The sequence below is a fragment of the Neovison vison genome, chromosome 3, assembly GCF_020171115.1.
Source record: "Neovison vison isolate M4711 chromosome 3, ASM_NN_V1, whole genome shotgun sequence".
Lineage (NCBI taxonomy): Eukaryota > Metazoa > Chordata > Mammalia > Carnivora > Mustelidae > Neogale > Neogale vison.
In genome coordinates this window covers 18,436,428-18,452,761 of record NC_058093.1, presented here as the reverse complement: position 1 = coordinate 18,452,761, position 16,334 = coordinate 18,436,428, and the positions used below count along the sequence as shown (strand labels likewise).

General features: G+C 36.0%; 1 protein-coding gene across 2 annotated transcripts in view; it reads right to left on the bottom strand.

Annotated features, from left to right (window-relative positions):
* Window positions 1–16,334, bottom strand: part of CPO (carboxypeptidase O) — a 51,515-nt gene that overhangs the window by 16,420 nt on the left and 18,761 nt on the right. Inside the window, exon 2 of one of the 2 annotated variants that reach the window (XM_044240825.1) lies at window positions 11,415–11,542. The exons of the other annotated variant lie outside the window; for it this stretch is intronic. Coding sequence (XP_044096760.1) covers window positions 11,415–11,482 — 68 coding nt within the window. The 5' untranslated portion in view covers window positions 11,483–11,542. The remainder of the gene's footprint in view (window positions 1–11,414; window positions 11,543–16,334) is intronic. 2 annotated transcript variants of the gene reach the window in all.

Below are 16,334 nucleotides of genomic sequence, written 5' to 3'. Positions count from 1 at the left end.
CTCATTCTCTTGACATCATCTTTTGCAGAGCAGAAGTTTGTTTTTTTTTTTTTTAAAGATTTTATTTATTTATTTGACAGAGAGAGATCACAAGCAGGCAGAGAGGCAGGCAGAGAGAGAGGAGGAAGCAGGCTCCCCCCTGAGCAGAGAGCCCGATGCGGGACTCGATCCCAGGACCCTGAGATCATGACCTGAGCCAAAGGCAGTGGCTTAACCCACTGAGCCACCCAGGCGCCCCAGAGCAGAAGTTTTTAATTTTAATGAAATCCAAGCTATTAATTATTCCTTTTGTGGATTGCATCTGTGGTGTTATATTTAAAAATCATTGCCATATCCAAAATCATCTAGGTTTTCTTCTATATTATCATTTTATTTCATTTTATTTTCATTGTTCCAAAATTCATTGTTTATGCACCCCACTCAGTTCTCCATGCAATATGTGGCCTCTTTAATACCCACACCACAAGGCTAACCCATCCCCCTACTCTCTTCCCCTCCAAAACTCTCAGTTTGTTTCTGAGTCCACAGTGTCTCATGATTTGTCTCCCTCTCCAATTTCCCCAACTCACTTCTCCTTTCCAACTCACAGAGTCCTCCATGTTATTCCTTATGTTCCACAAGTAAATGAAACCATATGATAATTGACTCTCTCTGTTTGACTTATCTCCCTCAGCATTATCTCTTTCAGTCCTGTCCATGTTGATACAAAAGTTGGGTATTCATCCTTTCTGATGGAGGCATAGTACTCCATTGTACATATGGACCATATCTTCTTGATCCATTCATCTGTTGAAGGGCATCTTGGTTCTTTCCACAGTTTGGCAATGGCAGCCATTGCCGCTATGAACATTGCGGTACAGATGGCCCTTCTTTTCATTACATCTGTACCTTTGGGGTAAATACCCAGTAGTGGAATTGTACAGTAATAGGGTAGCTCTATTTTTAGTATCTTAAGGAATTTCCACACTGTTTTCCAAAGTGGCTGCACCAACTTGCATTCCCACCAACAGTGTAAGAGGGTTCCCCTTTCTCCACATCATCTCCCAACACATGTTGTTTCCTGTCTTGTTAATTTTGGCCATTCTAACTGGCGTAAGGTGGTATCTCAATGTGGTTTTGATTTGAATCTCCCTGATAGCTAATGATGATGAACATTTTTTCATGTGTCTGTTAGCCATTTGTATGTCTTCTTTGGAGAAGGGTCTGTTTATGTCTTCTGCCCATTTTTTGACGTGATTATCTGTTTTGTATGTGTTGAGTTTGAGGACTTCTTTATAGATCTTGGATATCAGCCCTTTGTCTGTAGTGTCATTTGTGAATATCGTCTCCCATTCTGTGGGTTGCCTCTTTGTTTTGTTGACTGTTTCCTTTGCTGTGCAGAAGTTTTTGATCTTGATGAAGTCCCAAAAGTTCATTTTTGCTTTTGTTTCCTTTGCCTTTGGAGACATTATCTTAAAAGAAGTTGCTGTGGCCAATGTCAAAGAGGTTACCGCTTATGTTCTCCTCTAGGATTTTGATAGATTCCTGGCTCACATTGAGGTCTTTTATCCATTTGGAGTTTATCTTTGTGTATGTTGTAAGAGAATGGTCAAGTTTCATTCTATACATAGCTGTCTAATTTTCCCAGCACCATTAATTGAAGACACTGTCTTTTTTTCCACTATATATTTTTTCCTACTTTGTCAAAGATTATTTGACCATAGAGTTGAGGGTCCATATCTGGGCTCTCTACTCTGTTCCACTAGTCTGTGTGTCTGTTTTTGTGCCAGTACCATGCTTTCTTGGTGATCACAGCTTTGAACCTGACAGATTCCCTGGAAAATTCTACCAAACACTCAAAAAAGAAATAACACCTATTCTCCTGAAGCTGCTTCAAAAAATAGAAACAGAAGGAAAACTTCCAGACTCTTTTTATGAAGCCAGAATTACCCTAATCCCCAAACCAGGCAAAGACCCCACCAAAAAAGAGAATTTCAGACCAATATCCCTGATGAATATGAATGCTAAGATTCTCAACAAGATCCTAGCTAATAGGGTCCAACAGTACATTAAAAAGATTATCCACCATGACCAGGTGGGATTTAACCATGGTATGAAAGAGAGGTTCAACATTCACAAATCAATCAATGTGATAGAACAAATCAATAAGAGAAGAGAGAAGAATCACATGGTCCTCTCAATTGATGCAGAAAAAGCATTTAATAAGATACAGCATCTGCTCCTGATTAAAACTCTTCAAAGTATAGTGATAGAGGGAACATTCCTCAACTTCATAAAATCTATCTATGAAAAATCCACAGTGAATATCATCCTCAATGGGGGAAAGCTGACCACCTTCCCTTTGAGATCAGGGACACGACAAGGATGTCCACTCTCACCACTGGTATTCAATATAGTACTCGAAGTCCTAGCAACAGCAATCAGACAACAAAAAGAAATGAAATATATTCAAATTAGTAACAAAGAAGTCAAACTCACTCTCTTCACAGATGACATGATACTTTACATGGAAAACCCAAAAGACTCCACCTCCAAACTACTAGAACCCATACAGCAATTCAGTAATATGGCAGGATACAAAATCAATGTACAGAAATCAGTTGCTTTCTTGTACACTAACAATGAAAATATAGAAAGGGAAATTAGAGAATCGATTCCATTTACTAAAACACCAAGAACCATAAGATACCTTGGAATAAACCTAACCAAAGAGGAAAAGTATCTGTACTCAAGGAACTACAGAATACTCATGAAAGAAATTGAAGAAGATACAAAAATATGGAAGAGCATTCCATGCTGATGGATTAGAAGAATAAACATTGTTAAAATGTCTATACTGCCTAGAGCAATCTATACTTTCAATGCCATTCTGATCAAAATTCCACCGGCACTTTTCAAAGAGCTGGAACAAATAATCTTAAAATGTGTATGGAACCAGAAGAGACCCCAAATTGCTAAGGAAATGTTGGAAAAGAAAAACAAGGGGCACCTGGATGGCTCAGTGGGTTAAAGCCTCTGCCTTTGGCTCTGGTCATGATCCCAGGGTCCTGGGATCGAGCCCCACATCGGGCTCTCTGCTCAGCAGGGAACCTGCTTCCCTTCCTCTCTCTCTGCCTGCCTCTCTGCCTACTTGTGATCTCTGTCAGTCAAATAAATAAATAAAATCTTTTAAAAAGAAAAAGAAAAAGAAAAACAAAACTGGGGCATCACATTGCTTGGTTTTCTCCTATATTATCTTCTAGGAGTCTTTTAGTTTTGCATTTTACATTTAGGTCTACAACCCAATTTGAGTTAATTTCTATGAAGGGTATAAGGTCTGTGTCTAGATTCACTTTTTTTTTTTTTGTCATGTGGATGTCCAGTTGTTCCTGTATCATTTATTAAAAAGACTATTTTGCTCTATTGTGTTCTTTGTTCTTTTGTCAAAATCAATTAATTATATTCATGTGGGTCTATTTCTGGATGTTCTGTTCCATTGATCTATTTCTCTCTTCTTTCATCAATACCACATTGTCTTGATTACTGTAGCTTTATAATAAATCTGAAGTCAGGTAGTGTCAGTCCTACAACTTTGTTCTTCAATATTATGTTGGCTATTCTGAGTCATTTACCTTTCCATATATACTTCAGAACCAGCTTGTCAATATCCACAAAATAACTTGCTAGGATTCTGATTGGGATTGCACTGAATCTATAGATCAAGTTGGGAAGAACTGACTTTTTGACAATATTGAGTCTTCCTATCTATTTATATGGAACATCTCTCCATTTGTTTAGTTCTTTGATGTCTTTCATTAGAGTTTTATAGCTTTTCTCATATAGATCTTGTACATATTTTCTTAGGTTTATATCCAAGTATTTTATTTGGAGGGTGGTTGATAATATAAATGTAATATGTTTTTAGTTTAAAATTTCTCTTGCTCATTGCTGGTATATAGAAAAGCAATTGACTTTTGTACATTAACCTTGTATCCTACAGCCTTGCTATAATTACTTATTAATTCCAGGAGGTTTTTTTGTCATTTTTTCAGATTTTTTACATAGAGGGTCATGTCATCAGTGAACATAGACAGTTTTATTCCTTCCTTTCCAATCTGTATACCTACTATCTCCATTACTTGTCTGATGGTATTAGGTTAAACCTCCCGTGCAATGTTCAAAAGCAGTTTGAAGAATGGACATCCTTCCCTTGTTTCTGGTCTTAGCAGAAAACTATCTAATTTTTCACCATTAAGCTGCTCTTTATGATATTGGGGAAGTTCCCTTCTATACCTAATATACTGAGTTTTTATCACAAATGAATGTTGGTATTTGTCAAATGCTTTTGCTGTATCTATTGATTCTGTATCGTGTGATTTTTTAATTTTTCCCCTATTGATGTAGTGGATTACATGGGTTGATTATCAAATATGAAACCAGCTTTGCACATCTGGGATAAATTTCAGTTGGTGGTTGTGCTGTATAATTATTTTTATGTATTGTTGGATTCAATTTGCTAACATTTTGTTGTGGGTTTTTATATCTATGTTCATATGTGATATATTGGTCTGTAATTTTGTTTTGTTTTTTTCATATTTTTTTCTGATTTTGGTATTAGGATAATGGTAACCTCATAAAGTAAGTCAGGAAATATTCCTTCTGTTTCCATCTTCTGATAGATATTGTAGAGAATTAGTGTAATTTCTTCTTTAAGTGTTTGATAGAATTAATCAAAGACCCCATCTGGGCCTGATGCTTTCTTTTTTGGAAAGTTATTAATTATTAATACAGTTTCTTTAATAGATATAGGTCTATTCATATTGTCTACTTATTGTTTATCTTTTGACAGTTTGTTTTATTTATCTATTTATTTATTTAGAGTGGAAGGAAGGGGTAGAGGCAGAGGGAGAGAGAAACTTAAGCAGAATCTCCACTGAGTGTGGAGATCTCACAACCCTGAGATAGACCTGAGCCCAAACCAAGAGTTGGACATTCAACTGGTTATGTCACCCAGGTGCCCCAACAAACAGTTTAAAAAAACTATTCAGTTCCTCTCCTCTATAGCAGATATTGTGCTAGTACTTAAGAGAACATTTTAATGCACATTATATAATTTATTCTCATTACAACGGGTGAAGTGTCATCATCCATATTTTATAAATAAGAAAACTGAGGCCAAGAGCAATTAAGTAACTTGCAAATAGTCACAGAATCAATAAGTCACACAGCGAGGACCCTCTCTGTAAGCCACACGAACATTTGATGAATGTTTTAGTCTCCTATCTAAAAGTCTTTATTTAGGCAAGAAACAGGATTATATTTTCATTATGAACACATACCAGCTGATAATTCATTTACCCAACAAATATGTATGGAGTGATTACCATGCTAATAGCAGTAGGATCTGAGCCTTTGAGAAGCTGGAGTGTGAACTTCTGGATTGTGATCTCGCATTGCAAGGATATATGTCAGAGATTGAATTAGTTAATGCTTCAATGACTTTTTGTGTGTGTGTGTGAGTGTGTATTTACTGTTTTTTAATTTTTATTTTTTTAAATTTCTTTTCAGTGTTCCAGAATTCATTGTTTATGTACCACACCCAGTGCTCCATGCAATACATGCCCTCCTTAGTACACACCACCAGGCTCACCCAACCTCCCACCCCCCACCCCTCCAAAACCTTCAGATTGTTCTCAGTGGCCACAGTCCTCGTGGTTCATCTCCCCCTCCAATTTCCCCCAACTCCCTTCAATGACTTATCTATTTTCTCATTTTTCTCCCTGAACATTTGTGGTATTATATCTGCTCTTTCCCTAAAACTTCATTTCTTTATCTGTAAAATGGGAATAAGAATACCTTCCCAAGAGTTTCTTATAAAGATTAATAAATAAATTTGATCAATTTAATAAATAAATTTAATAAATTAAATGTAATCCATGTTACAGTGAGCACAATTCTGACACCTAGTTAAGGCTTAATAAGTGTTAAGACACACTAGTAGTTCAAAACAAAGCAAAGCAAAATGCTATTTAGGTGCAATAGTTTCAAAAATGAAAATTGTATGGAGAATAATTTATCCACCTACCTGGTATTGTCTTTAAACAATACCAAACCATAAAATATTTTGATAGAATTAATTAAAACTCAAGTTCCATTCATAGTTACATAACTTCAGGAACTGGATTGACTAAATTTTAATTTTTTCACTGGTTCATTTAGCACCATATACCACAATTACCCACTGTAATATAATCAATTTCCCTACACAATTCTATGACTTTAAACTTGGAACTGTATTTATTATTTTTAATTGTTACTAATATATATAAGAATAGCTAATATTAATAAGAATTGTTATTCTCAATGAGTTCTTTACCCTCAAAACTGTAAATGTTTTATTACACTGCTGAATGAATTTTACCTTATTTACCTTGTTCAAATGAAAATCTCATGAGATAAGATTGCCTAAATAATCAGTTAAAATAATGAAAATGAATTTTAGAAGGAGATTAAAAGAAGCAAATGTAATTAAAATTATAATAGTTGAGGAGCAATATGCTTCTCCATGTTATTCAGGGATTTGTTTCTAATACATATCATTCATTTGATTTTTTTATTAAATAAGCAAGAGTGCTTCGTTCAGAATGAGCAATTCTAATATAAAATACATATACTTGTAGAAGCAATACATTGAAGCTGACTGACAAAACACATTATCATTTATAAAGAAAATATGTACAACCATTGGTGTCTTTCAATTAATAAAAATTCAATCTACACATAAATGTTCAGAAGCACAGTTAATGTCTTTATCAAATAATCAGAAAATATATGTATTTTATGATACCAGTTAACCTTTATTGAGCACTATATACTAGGCCCTGATAAAAGCATTTATATTATCATCTTATTTAACCCATTCAGCAACCCAAGAGGTTGGTACTCTTGGTACTGTATAAAAAATCAGTAATAGATAATAGCAGTAGAAAAGCAGATTTCTTTCTTACAGACCTTAAAATCCACTTAATGGACTAGAAACAAATACATGAAAAGCAAAATAATTCAGCCATTACATAATAAGGCATGAAGTCTGATAAGAAAATTGCCTGACTGACTACTAATTAGATGGTACACTAAGTATATTGACGACAAGGGATGGAGAATTCCTAACTCAAGCATAGTCAGTGATAACAACCAGTGTTGTCCTAGTAATTATGCATGCCAGCACTGTTCAAAGAACTTGATATATATACACTTATTTAACCCTGACAAAAAAACCTTATGGTAAACTATCCCAGGTTGTTGATTTGTTCTGAAGATTTTGTTACATAGGCTAAATTACGCTTTTATTATACCCTAGAGAATCAGCATAAAATATTTATTAGCCCATTTAAAAAACTGTCTGGTTTTGATTCAGACTATGAAGAAAGCAAAATAAGTATCAGCATTATAAAGAAACTAGAAAACAATTCAGCATTATAAAGAAACTAGAAAACAATTTCAGTACTTTTTCAGAAAGGAGAGAGGACAGGGTGCTTGGGTGGCTCAGTGGGTCAAGCCTCTGCCTTCAGCTCAGGTCATGATCCCAGTGACTTGCTCAGCAGGGAGCCTGCTTCCCCCACTCCCCTCTGCCTGTCTCTCTGCCTACTTGTGATCTCTCTCTCTCTCTGTTAAATAATAAATAAAATCTTAAAAAAGAAAGAAAGAAAGAATGAATGAATGAATGAAAAGAGAGAGAGGAGAAGAAATGAAGTAACTGAGAAGGGTATCTTTTCAGCCCTCACTCAATCCGTCCTCGCCCTGACTATCCTGCCCGTCCAGTCCCGTTCAGAAATGAGATCATCAGAGAGGCTTTCACGACACTTTTGGGACAGAGATGATGACTTTCAGAGTGACCCTGTTCCATCCTTCACACAGTTCAGCAAATGTTTGGGTCTTTATTTATCATATTTATCATAGTTTTCTACTCAATGGGGAAAGTGAGTACACACAAAGCCGGGCTGGTCCCGGTGAATTCCTATTTCAGTAGGGTTGGTATTCCCTGGCAATTCCATAATATAGAATGGAAGAAACTAAAGATAACTGGATACCATCAAGAACCAACATTTGGTTTCCCCCCAGCTAATGTCTGCCAAATGTGTGAGTACCTTGTTGCCTAAGCCCAGTCAGCACTGAAAGACTAGGACAATGTAATATGCCAATAAATGGAAAAAGAACAAGAAGGAGGAAGGGGGGGGAGGAAGAGGAGGAGAGGGCGAAGAGGGAGAAGAACTGTTTGGTATCTGAGTGAAAACTTCTGTTCTTAAGAAAGTTTATCATTTTTACATGAGATTAAACACAGTACTTAAACCTCAGAAACCCAAATACTTAGTTCAAGCAATGTTGAAACCATATACTTAGAAAAGGCAATTCCTTGTTTCTAGGCAATTTCTTGGGTAATGCATAATGCATGTAGAGAGGGAGGAAAAGCTGGCTAATCCCCCAAATTATCACCAGTCTCATCTCACCAATCAAATGAAAAGATTATTGTACTTTGTGTATTCTTTTTGAATAGGAATTCATAAAATGTTTAACAAAGAAAGTGATCCTTTGGGGTACATTATTAATAAATATTGTAGGTCTAAGATTGTCTAGTGGAGTTTTGATTGGAATGTATAAAAAGGCAAGAATCTAATGAATACTGAGGCAAATTTTGTATTTTCAATACTTCGTAAGGATACAGTTATATGAATATTTCATGACAGTAATGTATTTTCAAACTTTTTTTTTTCCTTCTTACAAAATTAGCATACACTTATCGTGGAAAATTTAGAAAGTACGGAGAGGAGAAAAACAAAAAAGAGAAGAAGGAAAAATCTTCAATAATCCCACTTCCCTGAATCCCCTGTTGATATTCTGGCATATTTCTCATCAATCTTTTATCTGTGCGAATTTTTTTCTTGAACACAGTGCAGATTATATCTATATATAGTTTTGTATTTTACTCCTTTGTTTTGCATGATATCCTACCAGAAGCATTTCCTCTAACCAATGAAAACTTTTTATGAATATTATTTTCAATGACTGCATAATATTTGACAGTAGGTATATATTACATAACATCACTTATTTAAATATTGTCATCTATGCTGGCTCTTAAATCTATTTCCCCTTTTGGTTTTTTGCTCTTGTAAATAATTCTGGAATTAACGAAGATTTGCATAAATCTTTGTGCTCATTTTTTCCTTGAGCTACATTCCAGGAAGAAGAAATAGTAGGTCAAAGATATGAGAATTTTCAAGGCATTTGGTTCATATTGCTAAATCCCAAGTGATTCTGCAGATTTACACTTTTATTGGGAGTGTGCAGTATATAGAAGAGTTCACCTCTCTAAATGCTCAAAATAAATATTACAAAGCTTGCAATCTTTCTTAATCATAGGATTTCTAGACTATTATTACACCATAGGTAATGAATAGAGTATCAAAATGGCAGGTAAACTATGTTTTGCATTGGTAAGAGCATACAAGAGTGGACATTATTTTCTATTAGTAAATAATAATGATGATACAAACAGTCACTAAGGACCAGGACTAGAAGATGTAAGATGTTGTCCTCAAGTACAGTCAGAAGCTGCACTTGAGTTATCCAATGGAAGTCCTCTTAAGTCCCCCTGCCTGTGCCACATCACTTCCATAATTTAACCTGGGTTTGAAAAACATTTGTTCAAATCTTCATTAAAGAATATTCACAAAATGAAGAATGAAGGGTGCCTCAGTGGCTCAGTCATTAAGTGTCTGCCTTTGGCTCAGATGGTGATCCCAGAGTTCTGGGATGGAGCCCCGCATCAGGCTCCCTGCGCTTGCTTCTCCCTCTGCCTGCACCACCTTGCTTGTGCTCACTCTTAAAAATCCTTAAAAAAAAAAGGAAAAAATCACCCAACCAAGGATAACAATGACCACTTTGGTACATATTTTTTCTTTTATTATTATAAGTATTTTATTACATTTTCTACTCTGTGTCTTGCTTTTAGCATAAAACATGACTTTTCTCATGCTATTAATTTTTTGTAATCTTTATTCTAATAGATAAATAATATTCCATTGTCATATATCACATATCAACATTTACATAACCTAATGTGGGATATTTAAGTTATTTCCAAGTATTATAATATTTATGTTATAAATAAAGCTACATCTCAGTGTATAAAACTTTTCCCATACTTTATTTTCTCAAAATAAGTTTCCAGAGGCAGGGATCAGTATGTAAGTTTCATTTAAACAATATGTAAGTTTAAAGCAAATAATAAGAATGAACAATTTATAAACTGATAAAATGAGTAATGATCAAGACAAATAATTAAACTTTTTAGAAATCAACAAAATGCAAAGTAAACCAACTGGGTATTTTCACATGTAAACATGCAATTTTTCTAGAGGGCAATTTGGCAATGCATAGCAAGATTCTCACACTTTTCTCAGCTTCTGACCCAGGAATTCTACTTCCTGTAACTTATATTAAGAAAAAAAAATCAAAGATTTGCAAAAAATTTCATGTGGCTGGATGCTCACCATGGCATTTTTGTAAAAATAATATGGAGGACATTGGGAGTTGGAGGGAGAAGTGAGACGGGGGAAATCAGAAGGGGAGACAAACCATGAGAGACTGTGGCTCTGAGAAACAAACTGAGGGTTTCAGAGGGGAGGGGCATGGAAGGATGGGTGAGCCTGATGGTGGGAATTATGGAGGGTACGTATTGCATGGAGCACTGGGTGTGGTGCATAAACAATGAATTTTGGAAAACTAAAAATAAAATAAAATGGAAAAAAAATGACAAAGTAGAAATCAACTGTAGGGTAGCAATGATGGAATGTAGCAATGATGGAATATTATTTGTGGTTGCAGTATATATTATTAATGTCATAAGAAAATTTCTATAGCACAATTCAACTGAAAATTTCTGGCACTAGTACTGAATACATAATTATCTATCTATCCAAAAATATTAAGAGTAACTATATCTTGGTGAAATTTTAAACACTTTAAACATTTTTTTAAAATTGGAATAATATGATTTATCAGTTGTGAAACTATAAATGAAGAGTTTTCATTATTTTTCATTAATTACAATAATGGATATAATAATGAAAATATAATGAATGTAATAAATAATTATTTTTCATTAATTTTCACTATAATTTCCTTTTTTCAATCATAAAACATGACATATCTATTGGTATTTATCATATTTTGTGCTGGAAAATATTAGATATTTATTCATTTATTCAAAGACTTAAAGTAATGCTGAATAATAAAACTTTATTATTCTCATCTCATGGTGGTGTGTATGGGTAGGAAGAGGGGAGAATCCAGCTACATTGATCTTGAAAAAAGCTTTCCATTTAGACAATCTAAGTCAAGATGATCGGCCCCTCTTCCCACTTCACACTCACCCATCATATCCCAGCCCCTCAGGAACCAGGATCCCCAAGAGGTAAAGGGTCCCAAGCAGAGGCTTCATTCTTCTGCAGAGAACTAGAAAATCCTGGACTTCTCCTGTCGGTCAATGGATCAAACATCTCTGAGAAGGCATAAAGACAGAGGCTCTTACAATCAAGATAAGGTAAGTCAGTTAATGAATGTCTCAGCAGAATTCTAAGTGAGCAGTTGTTTTATTAAATCTATCATGTCATCAAATAGCTTTTTTCTTATATAGTGGAAAACACTACCATTTGACTTTTCATTTCTCCTTGAAAACCAAATTTATACAAGCTCTGGACTCCAGATCCAGATACAAGCTCTAGATCCAGAAAGAAGTTTCTTCCTTCCACAGGTTTCTGGGCCTAATGGGTTGTATGTTTTCCACCCTGGGTTTGGTAGGTGTGGTTATTATTTGGATTTCCACTTCTCTCTTAAAGCTGTATTTTGGATCATATACCTTCTCCTGTTCTGAAAGATCACAGCGCCAGCTTCTCAAACGAATCTAGGTCTCTCCAAATCTGAACAGTGAAAACATTTTAAATCCTTTCTCAAGTGGATTTTCTCACACAGCCCTCTCACAAAAAGGTCTATGTCAGATACCCCACCGTGTTTTCAGACAAACCCAGATATACCTTAATCTCAAACATGACCACTAAAAAGTAAAAGCTTAACTTAAGATCATTGCTAAAAGTCTAACTGAGCAAGGCAAGATTTAGTGCAGAGAAGTAGAGGATTTAAATGGAGTCCTTGGCATTTGGGGGCCCAGTCTGAATCCTTTGATCTATATTCATTCATTCTTTCATTTATTCATTCACTCATTCATTCTACATAATGTACAATGTTCCAAAAATGTAACAAGTACCCACTTTATGCCAGGTATTAGTACTAAGATGAAAACAGACAAAGATGAAAGAGGTCATCTCTCTGCTTTATGGAACTCATAATTGAGAATAATTAACAACTGTACAAACAAATAATACAATTTCAAGTAAAGGAAATCAAATTAAGGAGATAGGGGTGATCATAGGCCAAGACTATACTGAGATGGAGAGGACTGTCCTGATTTATTTAAGATGATTTTTGAGGTAAGTTCTAAATGATGTGGTTCCTGAAAAAGCTTGTAGGAAAAGTGCGCTAGGTAAAGGAAGCAGCATGTGTAGGGGTCCCAGAGAAGACATGAACTTGGTCCCAATAAGGTCCAATAAGAAATTGGAAGAAAGCCAAGGTTTGAGTAAAGTAGTGTTGAGAGAGTGATGGAAGTTGAAGTCAAGGAGATAGGTAAGAGGGCAGATCTTAATGGAGACCATAGGCCATAGTAAGGACTTAGAATATTATTCTAAGAAATCACTGAAAAGATTTTGGTTTTGTATTTTAAATAATTTGTCTGGCTGCTGCATAGAGTGTAGGCAAGAGACAGACCGCATAGAAACAGAAAAGCCAGCTGGAAGGATACCATATCATTCCAAGGGAGAGATGATAGGGCCTCAGGTCAGTCAGTCATAGTGATACTGTACAATATGGTCACACTGGGAATTTACTTTAGAAGCAAATTTACTTATGGAATAATTGTGAAGTGTGAAGAAATTAGAAAACTCAAGAATAATTCCTAGACTTCGAGGTCACAAAATGAAGTGAATAGTGGTTAGTTTTTATGAGATGAGGAAAATTGAGAGAAGACAAGATTTGAAGAGAAAAAAACTTAAGAATTGTATTTGCCTTTGATAAATTTGACATGCTTATCAGATATCCAGGGGATTTTCAAGTGGGTAGCAACTATGGCAGGCTGGAGCTGAGGGAAGCTGGAGTCAGGTGCACAAATTTGTGACTCCAGCTTGTAAAAGATGGTGTTTAAAGCAGCATGAGGAGTTCATGTAGGGTGTGAATACAGAGTGAGAAGGCAAAAACAAAGACTGAGCCTTGGGCTGGTCTAGCATTTAGAGGTCTTGGTAGAAGAGAGGAATCCAGCAACGGAAATTGAGAAAGAACAGCCAGCGAAGTAGGTGGAAAACTGCGAGACTGTTGTGTCCTAGAAGCCAAGTGAGAAAAGCATTTTAAGAAAGTGGGAGTTACCAGCTGGGCCAAATGTTGTTCAGAAGTGGAGTCAGATGAGGACTGAGAACTAGCAATCTTATATAGCAGAATAGAGGTTCCCAGAGACCTTGAAAAGAGCAATTACAGTCAACATGTGGTAGAAACAAAAGCCTGACTGGAGTTGGTTAAAGAAGGAAAGCCAAGTGAGAAAGTGGAGGCAGTGAGTATAGAAAACTCCGTTAGCATAGAACATGGCTTTCACCATAACGGCAACTTCATCATTATGATCTTCTGTTATCCCTTTAGGATATTGTTGATTCAGAAATCTTAAATTTGAGTTTTGTTGAAGTTCAGAATGCGAGGTAAAATGCAACCCCTTGACATTCTTTCCCTCATCCATGTGCAGGTCAAAGCAGTCACCTCGTCCTAACTCTGAAGCAAAGGTTTTAATGGGGCTGTGAGTTCCACAGAGGGAGAATGGAACCAAGGAGCTGACAATGGGTGTTTTTTTAATTTTTTTTTCCATTCTCCTACTCTTTGGAATTGGACCAAGATGGACTCAGGGCAGAAAGATGCATGGTAATCCAAATAAAAGGCAAGATTAGAATAGTCTTCCCCCTCTGACAAATATATAATTCCATGCTGTTATTCTGAAGCAAAAGAACATAAATAAAAATAAGAAATGCACCAAAATGCACAAACAATGCAAACAAATTGTTAGTAGAAACCTGCAAAAAATTTCTTAATGTTGTGAGAACATTTGGCATTGCTACACAGGGTTTTCCTAAAGTCACTGATAATTAGATTTTCCTCAATCCCCATGTCTAATTGCACTGCAATATATGTTTCCCTACCAACTCACTGGCCAAAGATCATCTTTCTGCAACCTTATGTAATGAAAGCTGTAAGCTAGAGCACCGAAGGCCGATGAGCTGGAACCACGGACTCCTCACTAACAAGGATGAATTATTAACACATTTTTCCTTATTGTTGTGTTTTATAGCTTTCTAGTTAGTCATCTCAAACAATTTATTCACAATAATAGTGTTTTTTATTATTGCTGTTTTATAGTTCCTATAACAGTAAAATTTATCCTCAACTCTATTATTACAATATTCAACTACTAATGGAATTCTTGTTTTTATTTGATTGTGTTTTAAAGCCAGAGCAATAAAATTTACTCCCAAAAATATTACTGCAAGCTTCATGTCCTTTAAAGTATTTGATAGCATGCCTACAAACACATGTAGTTCTTTAAGTCCACAGGAGAGAAGACCTGCTAAAACATAAACATTGTTCTAAGAAAGATGTGGGAATTGGTTGCTATTCTATCTTTGATAGAATGAGTAATAAAATAGAAGAAATGGAAGAACCTTTGAGACTACTGATTTAGAGGAAGGTTACACTCTAATTGGCAGTAATGTTCAACTTCATTTTTCTTCCATGCCAAACCCTGGACATTTCCCCCATCTTCATCCTCCAAAATAATGTGCTCTCAAAATGAAACCCCTGATTTCTCATGGCTGGCTGCCATTTGAGTTGGAAAGAAGCTCTACAAAATATTACTAACAAAGGCTAGGGTCATTTTGAAAGTAAACAACTTCAGGGACCTAAAAATTGAAATATACACAGCCAAGCCAGCTCACCATTTCTACTGTTCCTAATTTTTTCTCACTTACCCTGAACCTATGGTCACTACAATGAAACTCCCACCTGCCATGTACCTTTTATGCCTGGTGATATGAGTTTTATGACTGAGTCAAAGGGCTAGAACATAAATTATAGGCCACCCACTGGAACAAAATATCAGTAGGACTCAAGAAAGAGGTGTGTCTGCTGGGCAAACATCCATGTGTGTTTAAGGGATTGGTCTCAGAAGGATAATAGTTTGAATTATGGTCACAAGCAGATGCAGGCAGATTAGGTGGAGACACAAGCCAATTGTCACTCAGAGATTATGGCCTTAGTAGCAGAAAAGGCAAAATCTAGATTTGGTTTCTATGACAGCACCAAGGGTACATTATTGTTGTGACAGAAGCATAAGAGATTGCTGCTATCTTCTAAGACAACAAAGGAGTGGATGAGTGGATGGGTGAATGGGTGAATATATGGATGCGTGCACACATGAGTGGATGGATGGAAACATGAATTTAAATGCATATTATTGACAGATGGCATAAGTCCATTGTCTAGACCTAGTCTCTCACCTATGCAGCAAGCCTCTGAGTTTTCTGTGACCATCTGCTTCCCTTCACCTAGCTGAAGGGAAGCTATGGTTGCACCTTGTTGAAATCTACTTTCAAGAGAAAAACTGCTGCCAATCTCTGGCTGTGAGTACTTTTAGAATCTGACTCAGCATTCAAGCTGAGACTAAATGCTATTTAAGAGACATCCCCTAGCCAATGACTGAGCACAGAAGTGGTGCAAAGACTCACCACGGTACCCGTGCAACATTCCTCTAGAAGCAATCTTCTTGGAGTGGCGCCACACTCAGAGGCTCTCTGTACCCAATCCTCCTTTCTTCCCTTTCACTTTTTACAGGTGTCAGATCTGCATCATTCTCTGAAGGCTCTCCTTTCCTTCTCTCTTTTTTTCCTCTTCCTTTTATCTTTCAAGGATTACTCCCTGTAAATCTCTTCCACTTCTAAGTTCATCTTGGCACCGGCTTCTCAGATGATCCAGCCAACACATTAATCAGACTCCAGGACAAATGAAAATAAATGAATATGATAGTCCTTGAGTCATAGGGATCTTTCTGGATTGGGTGGATAATTAGATACAGAAACCAAACTGCAGTTCAGAAGAATAGGGGCAATCGTACACAACCAGTCCTTAGCAGGCTCCCAAAAGAAAGCCAGGAA